The 15725-nt window shown below is 36.0% G+C and overlaps 1 protein-coding gene across 5 annotated transcripts in view; it reads left to right on the top strand.

Moving 5' to 3' along the window:
- BLTP3B (bridge-like lipid transfer protein family member 3B) overlaps positions 1-15725 on the top strand; it is a 91226-nt gene that overhangs the window by 20939 nt on the left and 54562 nt on the right. For all 5 annotated transcript variants that reach the window (XM_061205035.1, XM_061205032.1, XM_061205034.1 and 2 more), the window contains 2 exons: positions 14264-14426; positions 15671-15709. In XM_061205035.1, coding sequence (XP_061061018.1) covers positions 14364-14426; positions 15671-15709 — 102 coding nt within the window. In that variant the 5' untranslated portion in view covers positions 14264-14363. The remainder of the gene's footprint in view (positions 1-14263; positions 14427-15670; positions 15710-15725) is intronic.

Raw genomic sequence — 15725 nt, forward strand, 5'->3', positions numbered from 1 at the left:
TGGTTTGCTAATATCTTCTTGAGGATTTTTGCATCTGTGTTCATCAATGATATTGGCCTGGAATTTTCTTTTTTCTTTCTTTTTTTTTTTGTGTGTGGTATCTTTGTCTGGTTTTTGTATCAGGGTGATGCTGGCCTTGTAGAATGAGTTTGAAAGTATTTCTTCCTTTGCAATTTTTTGGAATAATTTGGAGGGATAGGTGTTAACTCTTCTCTAACTGTTTGGTAGAATTCACCTTTGAAGCCCTCTGGTTCTGGACTTCTGTTTGTTGGAAGTTTTAAAAATTACTTACTCAGTTTCACTACTGGTACTTGGTCTGTTCATATTTTCTATTTCTTCCTGATTCAGGCTTGGGAGATTGTACATTTCTAGGGATTTGTCCATTTCTTCTAGGTTGTCCATTTTATTGATGTATAATTGTTTGTAGTAATCTGTTATGATCTTTTGTATTTCTGTGGTGTCAGTTGTAACTTCTTTTTGATTTCTGATTTTATTGATTTGGGCCCTCTTTTTTTCCTTGAAGAGTCTGGCTAAAGGTTAATCAATTTTGTTTAAATTTTCAAATAACCAGCTCTTTGTTTCATTTATCTTTTCTATTTTTTTTGTCTCTATTTCATTTATTTCTGCTCTGATCTTTATAATTTCTTTCCTTCTACTAACTTGGGGTTTTGTGTGTTCTTCTTTTTCTAGTTTCTTTAGGTTGTTTGAGATTTTCCTGTTTCCTGAAGTAGGCTTGTATAGCTGTAAACTTCCCTCTTATTCCTGCTTTTGCTGAGTCCCATAGATTTTGGATCATTTTGTTTTCATTTGTCTCCAGGTTTTTTTTCAATTTCCTTTTTGACTTCTTCAGTGATTCATTGGTTGTTTCGAACATATTGTTTACCCTCCACGTTTGTGCTTTTTTTTTTTTCTTGTAGTTGATGTCTAGTCTCATAGCATTGTGGTTGGAAATGATGCTTGATATGTTTTCAGTCTTCTCAAATTTAATGAACTTGTTTTGTAGTCTATCATGTGATCTGTCCTGAAGAATGTTCCATGTGCACTTGAAAAGAATGTGCATTCTGCTGCTTTCAGTTGGAATGCTCTCTAAATATCAATCAAGTTCACCTGGTCTAATGTGTCATTTAACAACAGTGTTTCCTTATTGATTTTCTGTCAGGATAGTCTGTCCATTGATGTAAGTGGAGTGTTAAAGTCCCCTACTATTATTGTGTTACTGTAAATTTCTTCCTCTATGTCTGTTAATATTTGCTTATATATTTAGGTTTTCCTATGTTGGGTGCATATATATATTTACGGTTGTTATGTCTTCTACTTGGATTGATCCCTTGATCACTATGTAATGTCCTTCTTTGTCTCTTGTTACAGTCTTTGTTTTAAAGTCTATTTTTTCTGATATAGTTATTGCTACTCTGGCTTTCTTTTGATTTCCATATGCATGGAATACCTTCTTTCATCCTCTCACTGTCAGTCTGTATGTGTCTTTAGATCTCTTATTGTTGACATTGACCTTGATCACCTGGCTGATGTAGTGTTTGTCAGGTTATCCACTATAAAATTACTCTCTTCCCCACTTTCATACTGTACGTTTTGGAAGGAAGGAAGTACTATGTGCAGCACACACAAAATGAGTGAGGAGTTCTGCTCCAGTTCCCTAAGGTTTGAATATCTTATTAAGTTATTTAAAAATTTTCTGTGTGGGAGATTAATCTGTTTTCTCCCAGTTATTTACTTACTCAGTCATGTTTTTTTATCTGTGTAGACTCATGTATATTTATTTTATACTTTGAGTTATAATCCAATAATATTTAATTTATTTTGTTGCCCAGATTTTTCCAGCTTTGGCCATTGGGAGCTCTTTCATATGGCTTTTGTATCTTTAATTAATTTTATTTTTTATGTTGGTCTTATATCTTGTAACCTCGCTAAACTTATTAGTTCTGGTAGTTTGGTTTTGTCTTTTTTTTAAGAATCCTAGGATTTTCTACATAGATGATAATGTCACCTGGGAAATAACACAGTTTTATTCCATTTCTAAACTGGATGCCTTTTATTTTTATTATTTTATTTTATTTTTTTTGCCTTACTGTGTCAGGTAGAACCTCCAGTACAATGTTGAATAGAAGTGGTGAGAGCAGACATCCTTGTCTTGTCTCTGTCTTAGGGGAAAAGCATTTTAGTCTTTCATCATTAAGTATGATCGCAACTGTAGGGTTTTTGTACAAGTCCCTGTAGTTTTGGGGAAGTTCTCTCCTGTTCCTAGTTTATTGAGAATTATTTTTCCATGCATGGTGTTAACTTTTGTCCAGTGCTTTTTTATGCCTCTATTGAGATCATGATGTGATTTTACTTTTCATATGGTGAATTACATTAGTTGATTTTGGAATGTTAAACCAACCTTCACTACTGGAGTAAATACTTGGTCATGATGTATGTACTTCTTATGTATTGTTTCTTAAACTGGGCCATAGCTTGCCTTGTGAAAATAGTGTAGTCGATCACCATTTTGAAAGGAGGAAATAGAATGGAAAATATCAGACTGTATTAAACTATCACTTTGAGAAATTTTTGTTTCGTATGTGTGTACTGGATTGTAAAGTCTATTTCTTGATCTCATATTCAAAATTTTGAAATTAACTAATTCACTTCTTGAGCCTGAAGATAATGAGGCATAGAGTGGGGCAAGAAGGCAACTAGCCTTAAGAGGAGGTTGCCAGATTAAAGGAGGTACAACTGGGGTGAGAAAATGGTGTTGGGTAAGGCAGAAAGGAAATAGGGGTTTCTTTAGAAAAACCTCATTTGTTTCTTAGTTTTAAGTGGAGGAATCTTTATGGCTGCATGATGAAGCCCATGGTCTGTGAAAGGATGTAATTAGGTGCAGATTAATAACGTAATGTTTTTAGCCAAAGGACTTGGCAGACTATCAGATTTTGGGAACATGCTCCAGTAACATGTTCTCTCGTACAACTTTACCATATGGTCTTTAGGTATTTTCTCTTCTAGAAATATTGTTTTTAATAAAGTCAAGCTGAAGCTGTTGTTAGATTTGCTTACATAAAGATTTTGGTTCTTTTTATATCTTTTCATATGCAGTGAGAACGTAATGCTTGTAGGGGTGCACAGTCTTGAGATACTAGCTAGTGATTTCAGTTACTAGTTCATTTCAACGGTTTTAGTTAGGCCCAACTGGAGAGAATGGAACAATGATGGGTTAAGAATCTTTATGGTATCTTTAAGTTCTTAAATGCTGGATTTGTGTTTCTCAGTTCTGCTCCTTTATTGTTTGTCAGTTTGATCCTAAGGTAGTGTTCTAGTTTTAAATTTCTGAAGGAAGAAATCTGATTGAAGAGTCTAAATGCCTTGTCATTCTCTAGATCAAATCAACTGTAACCAAGGAAGTATATAACATGTCTTAGGTATGCACCTTTCCCCTATGTTTATAGATTTTCTCTGGGAAGACAGAATCAGTGGTAACTGGGTAGGCACCCTGAGAGGTGTTTGTTTATAATAAGTTAATTAAATCAAACAACAATGATATTAATAATCAAATTACAGTATTGAAGTAATTTATTTTCTGGATGGTTACAATTAATCCTATTACGTTAAAGCAATGGTTCTTAGCCTTTTCGGTGTCCAAAAACCCCCTTTGAAAATATTATGAAGTATCTTGGACTCCTTGAAGCCCATCCAAGAACTTCAGATTAAGTGTGCCTACTTTAAACTTTTATATTAAACAATTTAACATGCATTTTAAAATTCCCTGTAAAATCTAGTTTTTCATGCTATAGCATGAAATATCAGAATGAGAATGATTATTTCTAATTACAACTGTTATTTGAGAAAAATATTATCAAGTAGCATAGCTACTTTTTCTTTCTTTCTTTTTTTTTTTGCCACTTCTTAAGTTTAGAAGAATAGTAGGCATTGATGTGAACCTCTAACAACCTGTACAATAATAGGAACCATAAATACTTTCAGGACAAGGTGAATAATTCAAGAAATGCATATTAGCTGATGAAGTTTTAAAAGAATGTTCCAGGGAGGGGCTGTGATCTGAATACAAAGAAGTAATTGTGGAAGAAGGTAAGTAGGTCAGAAAAGGGTTTATAAGCTATGTTCTAAGATTGTTTTTAGCACTAAGATTTTATGATTCTACCCCCAAATACTATATTTAATCTAGAGATGGTTCATTTCACAAATCTGTTTCAGTTTGCTTTAGCAAAACTTTATGATCTTTGTTTTTATGATACAGCTATAAAATGGATCTGATGAAAGTTCAAATAAATCATGACTAAAGTTTACAGTAACATCAGATATATAATTTATACCTTTCTGATTTATGATCTACTGTATACTTAGTGATTTATCAAGCCAGAAATCTTTTTTAGAAAATTTTAATCACTGGTTATGTAATGTCTCTGTGTTGTTCATATTCCTATTTAACCTGCATCTTCATATTAATAGTAGGTAACACTCACTGAATTTTCTTTTCTGTTTTTTTTTTTTTTTAAACAAGTCTGTTTATTAGAAAGGCTCTGGTTTTGGGGGGGGTGGTGTTTGTTTTGTTTCGTTTTTAAACATCAGTGAATTTTCTGTGTTAGAGACAATTCCTGGCATTTTCCATGTTCTAACTCAGTTAATCCTCAAAACAGCCCCATGAGGCAGGTATTATTATTATCACCATTTTATGATGAGGAAACTGAACCATAGAGAGGTTATTTATTTTTTTTAATAAAAATTTATTTTGGGCTTCCTTGGTGTTGCAGTGGTTGAGAATCCGCCTGCCAGTGCAGGGAACGTGGGTTCGAGCCCTGGTCCAGGAGGATCCCACATGCCGCGGAGCGGCTGGGCCCGGGCGCTGCAACTACTGAGGCTGCGCTCTAGAGCCCACAAGCCACAACTACTGAGCCCGTGTGCCAAAACTACTGAAGCCTGTGTGCCTGGGGCCCGTGCTCCGCAGCGGGAGAGGCCACTGCAGTGAGAAGCCCGCGCACCGCGGTGAGGAGGAGCCCCTGCTCGCCGCAACTGGGGAGAGCCCGCACGCAGCAACAAGACCCAACGCAGCCATAAATAAATAAATTTAAAAAAATTTATTTATTTTATGTTTGGCTGCATTGGGTTTTCTTTGCTGCACGCAGGCCGTCTCTAGTTGCGGCAAGTGGGGGCTGCTCTTCGTTGTAGTGCACGGGCTTCTCATCGGGGTGGCTTCTCTTGTTGCGGGCTCTATGCTCTAGGCGCGTGGGCTTCAGTAATTGTGGCACGCGAGCTCAGTAGTTGTGTCTTGCGGGCTCTAGAGCACAGGCTCAGTAGTTGTGGTGCACGGGCTTAGTTGCTCTGCGGCATGTGGGATGTTCCTGGACCAGGGATCAAACCTGTGTCCCCTGCATTGGCAGGCAGATTCTTAACTGCTGCGCCACCAGGGAAGTCTGAGAGGTTAAGTATTTTTTTTTAGAGGGGGTGTAATTTTTTTTTTAACATCTTTATTGGAGTATAATTGCTTTACATTATTGTGTTAGTTTCTGCTATATAACAAAGTGAATCAGCTATACATATGCATATATCCCGATATCCCCTCCCTCTTGCGTCTCCCTCCCACCCTCCCTATCCCACCCCTCTAGGTGGTCACAAAGCACCAAGCTGATCTCCCTGTGCTATGTGGCTGCTTCCCACTAGCTATCTGTTTTACATTTGGTAGTGTATATATGTCCATGCCACTCTCTCACTTCGTCCCAGCTTACCTTTTCCCCTCCCCATGTCTTCAAGTCCATTCTCTACGTCTGCGTCTTTATTCCTGTCCTGCCCCTAGGTTCTACAGAACCATTTTTTTTAAATTTATTTTTTTTAGATTCCATATATATGTGTTAGCCTACAGTACTTGTTTTTCTCTTTCTGACTTAATTCACTCTGTATGACAGACTCTAGGTCCATCCACGAGAGGTTAAGTATTAAGCGGCATTTTTCTTCTTGCAGAGCTGCGATTCTTGACTTTTCGTGCATTTGTGCTGTGTTCCCTTAAGCAAATTATAAATCTTGATTATATGGACTGACTTACTTTGTTTTGCCCTAAATATTTACCTTGTACAGTGCTGTGCACATAATTTAGACTCTAATTATGTATTAACTGTAAAATGTGTAATCTAAATCAAACCTTTCCTTTCCATTTGCCTGGAAATTTTATTCCTCTACTTAGCTATTTTGTTGTTACTAATGAAAAACCTAGTAAATTTATTTTCATGTGTTACATGTAATTAAAGAAGATTTTGGAAAAATGGAAGCCTGTTTGCATGCTTTAAGTTAGCTTTAAAATTGTTACATTGTTAAAAATATAGTTAACCAATAAAATATATACATCCACATTAGAATTTATTTCATATAATACTAATGTTAAAATAAAGAACACATGTTTATTTTAAAATAAACCTCTTTACATGCCATAATGTACATAGTAATGGAACATTATTGTGTGTTCTGAATTTTAAAAATAAAAAATTCAGTAAGAATTGTGCCAATTTTATCTTTATTATGTGTTACGACTTTCTTCTGTACAGTTGTTATGACTTTGACATATTCAAGTCAACCAGCTTTCTTTTTTATCCTCATTTTGAGTCTTTAACATGTCTACTTTGGTTTTATATAGATTTCATGCTTCCATTCTCCCACCCCACTCCTAGCTCCACCAAATAATTAATTATTTAGAAGTTTAATTCACTGACCTAGATTTCTACCATTTTTTAAAAAGTTTGTTTTAAAATGTTTATATAACTTTTAGAGCTTTATATGAGTCTTTAGTGAACTGAAGAGGTTTACTTCGGATAATAATTTATTCTCTTTAGGATCAGACCCAGTATCATAACCCTTCTCAATTATAATATTTAGTAGAATAATACAATTATCTGGAGATTTCACATGGCAATTTAGTCCAAAGAGCCTATAGCAACACTTGGACAAAGCATAGGTAGACACATAGCTAGTCCATGCCTTAATGTTATTTTGTGGGTTTTCTTCCCTTTGTTTACCTAGTGTACACTTATTGAAAGTGTGCTTTTCCTCTATCAATTAAGTTAACAAATGTGACTGAAAAACCATCCTCCTGTCTCTGTTTTTGGAAGGAACATAATTATGTTAATAAATGATTGGGAAATATTTGTGCAAAACTGAAATACATGTTAAATGAAAGCCTCATGTATGAATAATAGAAGATAAATAATTTGATATGTCCATGGCCTAACCAGTATAAGAAACCAACTTTCTAATAGCTGTGGATGTGACAGTTACCAATACATCTTCAGTTTCCTCTTTAAAATATTTCAATAGATGAGCAGTATTAATATGTTTTCAAGATTAGCTCCACAGCTCTGCCATTTAAAAGTCCTATTTGGATAAGCTTGAACTTTTTTGGGTTTTTTTGGCTGCACCCCTTGCGGGATCTTACTTCCCGAGCAGGGATTGATCCCGCACCCTCGGTGGTGAAAGTGCAGAGTCCTAACCACTGGACTACAAGGGAATTCTGAAGCGTTAACTTTTTTTTTTTTTTTTTTTAATATTTATTTATTTATTTATTTGGTTGCGCTGGGTCTTAGTTGCAGCAGGCAGGCTTCTTAGTTGCGGCTCCAGGGCTCCTTAATTGTGGCTTGCTGGTTCCTTGCACGTGGGCTCCTTAGTTGTGGCATGCAAATTCTTAGTTGCGGCATGCAAACTCTTAGTTGCGACATGCACGTGGGATCTAGTTCCCTGACCAGAGATCGAACCTGGGCCCCCTGCACTGGGAGCACAGAGTCTTATCCACTGTGCCACCAGGGAAGTCCCCCCAAGCTTGAACTTTTTATATTGCTCCTGTTAAAACTATAATCAATGCCTTCATAATTTAAACTCAATAAAAAGCAGGTCAGGAGAAAGAGAACTCTTAATTATCTGTTTTGTATCAGATACTTTACATATTATCTTTAATCCTCACTAAAATTTTTTGAGTTGGTATTATTTTCTCCATTTTACAGATGAGGAAATTGAGGCAGAGGGGTGTCACAGTAGGTGGCTAAACTAGAATTCAGATTTGTTTGTCTGACTTTAATTAAGGTCCATGCTCCTTGCACATGTTGTCCCTTTGGTATGAACTAAATTGAAGATAGAATTTCTTGTGAATAACATTTTAATCTTTCCATCTTCCACTTTTGCATAATTGAAATCACAGTATATAATTTTGAACCTTGAATTTTCACCAGGCACTATAGTATAACCATTTCTTTATATAATTCTAAACACGTATTGCTTGATATATATGTAGGCATAATGTATCATAATTAAAGGGATTATTATGGACATTTAGGTGCTTTCACTTTTTTCCTTTTGTAAATATCATTGAGATGAACATTCTTGTACCATATCCCATTAAGATGTTGCCTGATTTCTCCACTAATCACCCCTCCTTGCCCAACACCAAGGATATATAGTCAAATGTTGTATTCATGAGTTAATCAGATTAGCTTTTGTCCATCTGTCCCTCTGTCCTTTCTTCCTATCTTCCCCTTGAATATGGTTACAGTATTTTTTAATACAATTAGGTTCATTCGTTTCAGGTCGCTTTCAGTTTTAGGTATTTCCCCTCTTCACATTCTTTCTTATTTTATTTTTTGCATATATAGAGTATTAATATGCTTTCCAAAATCAAAACTGTTCAAAGCCAATCCCTCTTCTTGTGTACTCTATGTGCTGTCTTCTAATCAAGGATTTTATTCCACCCGTTGTCTGTCCATCAGTAGTTTTCTTTTCTCTGCATCATGGTCGTCAACATACAAGCCTGCTGAATTTTCTCTCACCCAAAAAAGGAAAAAAACAAAAACGATTTCTCTCCTACCTCACTGGTCCTTCCTTCTTAATCTCCTTTATTGGTTACTTGGCCTCTTAGTGGTCCTTGACCACAGTCCTTGAGCCATTTCATTTTTTGTCTCCATCTTGAAATTGTAAATACCATATATAACATTGGTGATTATTAAATTTGTATCTGCAACTACTGAATAAGATTTGAATATCCAGCTACCTAATTGGTATCTCCTCTTGGATATCTAATAAGCATCTCTTAATTAAACTATTCCAAGCCTAAATTCTGATCCTTAATCCCAAGCTTATTTCTCCCTCTGTCTCTTTACCCCAATAAATGGTGGTTCTATCCTTCTGTTTGCTTAGATCAAAAACCTTGGAGCCATCCTTGACTTCAATCTGTATTATCAAATACCGTTGCCTTTACCTTCAGAATATGTTTAGAACTGTTCCCTTCTCACCACTTGCTACTCTTCCATCTTGGTCCAAGGCAGCATCTTCTCTTACCTGTCGTATTGCAATAACCTTCTGTCTGGGCTCCCTGCTTCTGTCCCTGTCCTTCTTTCATCTGTTCTCAATAGAGCGATCCTTTAAAAATCCCTGTTCTTGTCAAAAACCATCTCCAATCACTCTCATTTTTACTCAGAGTAAAAGCCAGAGAGTCCTTAGAGTGGCTTAAAAGGCCTCACATGATCTGGCCCTTGTTATTTCTCTAATCTCATCTCCTTTCATTTTTGCCCTTGTTCATTTCCTCCACTTACATTGGCCTTCTTGCTATTCCTCAGACCTGCCAAGCATGTTCCTACCTCAGTTTTTGCCCTTAGCTTTTCCTCTGCCTAGAGCATTCTTCCTCCAGATATTTGCATAGCTAGCTCCTTGGCTTTCTTCAGATCTTTGCCCAAATGTCATCTTTTTAATGAGGCTTTTCCTGTCTACTCTTTTAAAAATTAAAAGGTCCTCTGCTTGCACCTCCTATCTTACTTTTGCTTTGTTTTTTCCATAGTTATCAGAATCTGACTTAATTTTTTTTTTTTTAAGAAAGAAATGGAAAATTATATTCAAGCCAATCTGAAAATTATAACTAGGGAGATAGTCTTTCAGAAAGCTCTGAGGACTGTTCTGCCCATTAGAGGTCAAAGCACAGTTATATAAGTTTTTGAGACAAAGGGTTATACATCAAAGGGTTAAACATCAAGGTGACATTGACAGTTTACATAGTTCAACAAAGTGAGTAATGGGTCATCATAACCCCTTACATGATTAAGGAGGGAATGCTATCTCCTAAGGAATTTCCTTGCTGGTGCCAACAGGAAATTGATATGTGTGTGTGTGTGTGTGTGTGCAGGCATTCCTGCGCCTTCTTAGGGAATCTAGTTAATGTATAATGCAGATGCACAATGCACACTAAGGAGAAGGTATAGTGGCTCAAACAGCAGAGAAAATTTCACGTTAAATTTTTTTTCCTGCCTTAAAATAATTTTGTTTCATCAGCAGCCTCATTGAGGAGGTAATATTTGAGTAGACTCTAAGGTGGTGAGGGACTTAGCCTTATGGATATGGTGGAAATAGTGTTGCAGGCAGTAGGAGCAGCCAGTGAAAAATTCTAAGGAGGAGAGCTTGCCTGGTATGTTTGGAGAACAGCATGGGGACACTGAGGGTAAGAGGTGAGATTAGAACTGTAAACTAGTATGTTTGCTGGTGGGGGGGGGGTGCCTTTTGACCACAGAATTAACCTTATTAATGAAATAAAAGCTATACATTTTCTATTTACACTATAACTATGTATTATAAGGTCAAGGAAGTCAGTGTTGTTCTTTCTTGGACTTTATATTATGAATATCAGAATGAAAAGTGGTTTGAAGCTCTAATTTTTTAACTCAATCAATTGTGCAGAAATCGCTTATGAAGTGTATGTTAATGATTTGAATCATGTGCCTGAGGTCCCTTTGCCAGAGACTTTTAAATTTAATTGGTAGTGGTGAGGGTGGGAAGGGAGGGGGTTGTGCCTGGGCATTGAGTTTTTTAAGTGCTCCCAGGTGGTTCTATATGCACTACTCTGGTACCTGCGTATATAAAAAAGACAGCTTTTCTCATTCCGGCTCCAAAGTAGTCTGCTCAGTATGCTTATCATCCTTGCTGCTTCAGCTCACTGCAGTGTCTCATAACTACCTGGAACTCCACAACCACAAATCCCCTCCACAGAAATCCTGGGACCTCTCCTAGCCATGCCATTGGAGGGGAAAGGTAGGACAGGTAAGAGTTCTCCTTTACTGCCCCATTCATAAGTTCCCCACAACACCAAAAAACAAGACTGGGTGTGGCCACCAGCTGACTGAAAAGTTTGTGTTACAGAATGACAATGTAAGAGGAAGGGTAAGAGAAGAGGGGAGCAAAATGTTGGCATCAATTGCCTAATAAAAAATTTTAAGAACAAGGCTGCCTAATATTCAGTTTCAAATTTTGACATTGTTGTGGTAGAAAATACCCTGTCTCCCCCACTCATCTGTTTCATTTATGTGTCTGGCACATTTTTGGCACACAACAAATATTTGTTATATAAATGAATGAATGAATTCAAGCGGGCTGAACACAAAAAGCAACAAGCCTCCAACCCATCCTTTCCTGATCCCTCCAATCTTGTTCCCCAGTGGCAGTCGCATTTACCTCATTGTTACCCTACTAGCTCTAAATTATATATTTATGCTGTTCATTCTAGATGTATCAGTGTTAGATCTTGCATACTCACTTTCTGCCAAGATAGGTAAGGATTTTACTAAATTAACCACTCCAAATTTTCCCGACCTACGATACCTAATAAATTATATCACTATTGTTAGCTTTTCCATTGCTTACATTTGTGAGGTTAAATAATATACTTAAATTTGTATTTCTTATTTCAACTATAAGAAGTACCTCTTCACTTTGAATCTGACTTATTATATGTTTAACTTATTTCTTAATTCTCTGTGTTCCACCCCCCAGTTAAGCTCCATGAAGGAAGAGATTTTTATCTATTTTGTTTATTGTCAAATCCCCAGTGCCTTTTATTTATCTATTTATTTTAAAAAATTATTTTATTTATTTATTTATTTTTGGCTCCATTGGGTCTTCATTGCTGCGCGCGGGCTTTCTCTAGTTGTGGTGAGCGGGGGCTACTCTTCGTTGCGGTGCGCGGGCTTCTCTTTGCGGTGGCTTCTCTTGTTGCGGAGCACAGGCTCTAGGCACGTGGGCTCAGTAGCTGTGGCTTGTGGGCTCTAGAGCGCAGGCTCAGTAGTTGTGGCGCACGGGCTTCGTTGCTCTGCGGCATGTGGGATCTTCCCGGACCAGGGATCGAACCCGTGTCCCCTGCACTGGCAGGTGGATTCTTAACCACTGTGCCACCAGGGAAGCCCACCCTGCCTAGTGCCTTTTAAATTATAGATATCAGTTAAAATTTATTGAATGAATGAATGAATGAATAAAATGGTCAAGGCCTTGTGTAATCAGTCCTCTCTTTGTCCTTCCAGAGTTATCTTCTGCTCCCTTGGCTCTCTTGCTACATTCCAGATGCTGATCTTTTTTCACTTCCACTTTATACCATGCTCCCTCCTGCCTCAGAACCTTTATATGTTTTATTCCCTCTACTTGGAATACGCTTTCTTTCCTGCCCCCTTCTTTTCCTTGCCTAGTTAACTTCTATTACTCATCCTTTAGATATCAGCTCAAAAGTCCCTATTTCAAAGAAGATCTGGATTAAGAACCCCTACTGTATTCACTCTTCACCAACTAAACTGAACATTTCAGAAAGGCAAAAACCTTCAGTATACTGCTTGCCAGTGTATGTGTCGGAATAGTGAATCCTCAGTAAGTACTTACTGAATGCTCCCTTCTGCACTAATATCTGCCTTGAGGCGGTGGCAGGTCATTCCTATATGATTAGAAATGGCAGCCTCTCAGGAAACTTCATATTATTAAATGAAACATGATTGGTGGTAAGTGTGAAACAACTCAGCATCTTTGGTCAAATATGGGTTAAATATGAACTTTATCTTGACAAAGTCAATGTGTTGACATTTTGTGAGAAGATATGAATCCAGATAAGATCTGGCTCAAGAAATTCTGGTTGAGAGTCAGTGCAGAAGCATATGCATATTGATTCTTGTTGATGTGTAGGGCATGTAAATAACCCAGTACATTTTGTTACTTTAAAATTTAATATCAAAAAATGGTAGAAGACTGGCTAATAACTCCTTTGTTAGCCAGTAGTTTACTTTGTCAATAGTTTCACTTTTGAAAAAGTAAGGCTGGGTAAAGTTAGCAATTTTTTATTTTGTAGGGTTGTGTTAAGAATTAATATATACGAAAGTTCTTTAAAGTGCATGTGTAATTTATTGTTATTATTACTATTATCATCATTATTAGTTGTGACATTGGGCAAATAAGTTAGTTTCTCTTTATATTTACTCTTGTAAAAAGTGGGAATAAGGACTTCCCTGGTGGTCCGGCAGTTAAGACTCCACACTCCCAACGCAGGGGACCCAGGTTCGATCCCTGGTCAGGGAACTAGATCCCACATGCTGCAACTAAGAGCCCGCATACTGCAACTAAAAGATCCCGCACGACGCAACTAAAGATCCCGCACGCAGCAACGAAGATCCCGCTTGCCATAACTAAGACCCGGTGCAGCCAAATAAATAAATAAATATTTAAAATAAAAAAAAAAGTGGGAATGAAAATAGTATTGACCCTAATGGGTTATCATGAAAATTAGTAACGCATGCACTCAAAGAGAAGAGCTTGGTATCCAATAAACCCTTGGAAAATGTTCACTGTTATTTTAGCTATTATTATTTTCAATCTTTTCTTTTGAGTTTAAGAACTTTTCTTTTTAAATCATTATAGAGAATTTGAGTTCTTTAATTAGAATTCAGGGTCCAGTCTCCTAGGTGACTTTTGGCACTTTCATTAAGCTCTTGGCATGACAAATGGCAGTGGTGGCAGCTGCTGCTGCTACCACTTCTAAAGGGCCACCTCATTTCCTTACCTTACTTGTAGATTGGTTAGCAAAATAGGAATATCCACTTCTGTGATATTGTCTGTAGCGAAGTGAACAAAATGTTGTAGGGGATGGCTCAAAGCCTTGCATAGTTCCTGAAAAATAGTGGATACTAACTAAGTATTCATAAATTTGAAAGACAGTAAGAACTAGAGCTTGGTTGTATCTGGTTATAAGATATTTAAATGTGTACCAAAAATACTGTAGACTTCGTGTAAGAGAGCTATGGACAAGGGAGATCAGAACAATAATAACAAAACCACACTGAAAAACATGGATTAGAGTAGAGCCTATCATTGTGGTTTTGTGTTTCTTAGTGCTGCTGTTACATTCTTAATGCTCTATATTTGCAAGAACAACTCAGGGGTACAGTAACTAACACTAAAATAAATGTCAATATATATTCTCTTTCAGATTTACCAAAAATTTATCTCCTGACAAGATAAATCTAAGTACCCTTAAAGGAGAAGGTGAACTGAAGAATTTGGAGTTGGATGAAGAGGTGCTCCAGAATATGTTGGATTTGCCAACATGGCTTGCTATCAACAAAGTTTTTTGTAATAAAGCATCTATTAGGGTGAGACTTTGATATCTGTGCAAGGCATTTTCTGTTTTCATTTTATTTATTTCATCCCTATCTTTTAAAATAAATATTTTGTTTTAGGTAATTCAGAAAGGAAGCATTTTTATTAACATAATTTTAAAAGACAGATACCGTGTATAAATAATTGCATGAATGTGTGCCTTTTGAATTTAATTGAATGCTAATATATATTTATTAATTTATAGGTTTTAATTTTTATTAAAATTTAATATTAATATCTAAATAAAATTGTTGATGCTTTATTAATAAAATAATTTGTTAAATTTGGTACATATTTAAAATTTTTTTCACACGATTTGTTGTCAAAAGGGACAATTTAAATTTGTAGTAAGTAAACACTACTTCAAATGAAGACATAAGGACTGATAAGTTATCTTATTCTGGACATTATACTTTTATTTGAAATTCTGTCTCTTTTCCTCATTTGTTTTTTATTTTGAGGTTTTTAAAGTTTTCTTTTAATATTATTTCTGCTTATTAAAACTTAAGCTTTCTTATTATCTTTGGCTCTAATCGTACATCATGTCATTTCCTTGTCTTAAAGATTAGGCTTAGAGAGACTGAGAGCCTACTTAGAGAGTTTGAGAGCCTACTCAGTAGAAATACTGCATGCTAACTTTTCATAAAATTAAAATTGGGCTCCAAAGAAAAGATTGTGGAAAGGTTGCTGTATCCTTTGATGGTAACCTTTAATTTTTGTTCTATCCTCCATAAACCCAAATGTCTACAAAAACATGATATTTTTAGTGCAGGGTATATTTGAACATTATTTATTTGACATTACTTGCATTTAACATTAATGGTCTCACTTTTGTACTTGTCTTGAATACCTACAAGGAGATTGGTTGGAATTCTAGAATTTAAAAAATTGTTAAATGAACAAAACACTGATTATGCTTTGCTGGGAATTCTTCAACTACAAAATTAAAATGTGTTTTCAGAACTGGGGAAAAAAGATATTAAGAGAACCTGAAATTTTTATTTAAAAAGATGACCAAGAAAATAAGGCTAGTAGTCTTTTTTAATATAAAATAGGTGCAGCAGATTTCAAGAGTATGAATGAATTGCTCAGTTTATTATTTTGCAATTTAAGAAAAAAGTCATCTGATATAATTTGGTATGTGTATCACTATGTTAAGAGAGCATCTGTGTTGATTACTGTTTTACATTATTTTTTTAATGATTTATTTTAAAGACAGAAAAATTTTCTTTTGTAGATACCATGGACAAAACTGAAAACACACCCCATCTGTTTGGTAAGTTCTGAATTGC

Source organism: Eubalaena glacialis, chromosome 11 (genome assembly GCF_028564815.1).
Source record: "Eubalaena glacialis isolate mEubGla1 chromosome 11, mEubGla1.1.hap2.+ XY, whole genome shotgun sequence".
Taxonomy (NCBI): Eukaryota; Metazoa; Chordata; class Mammalia; order Artiodactyla; family Balaenidae; genus Eubalaena; species Eubalaena glacialis.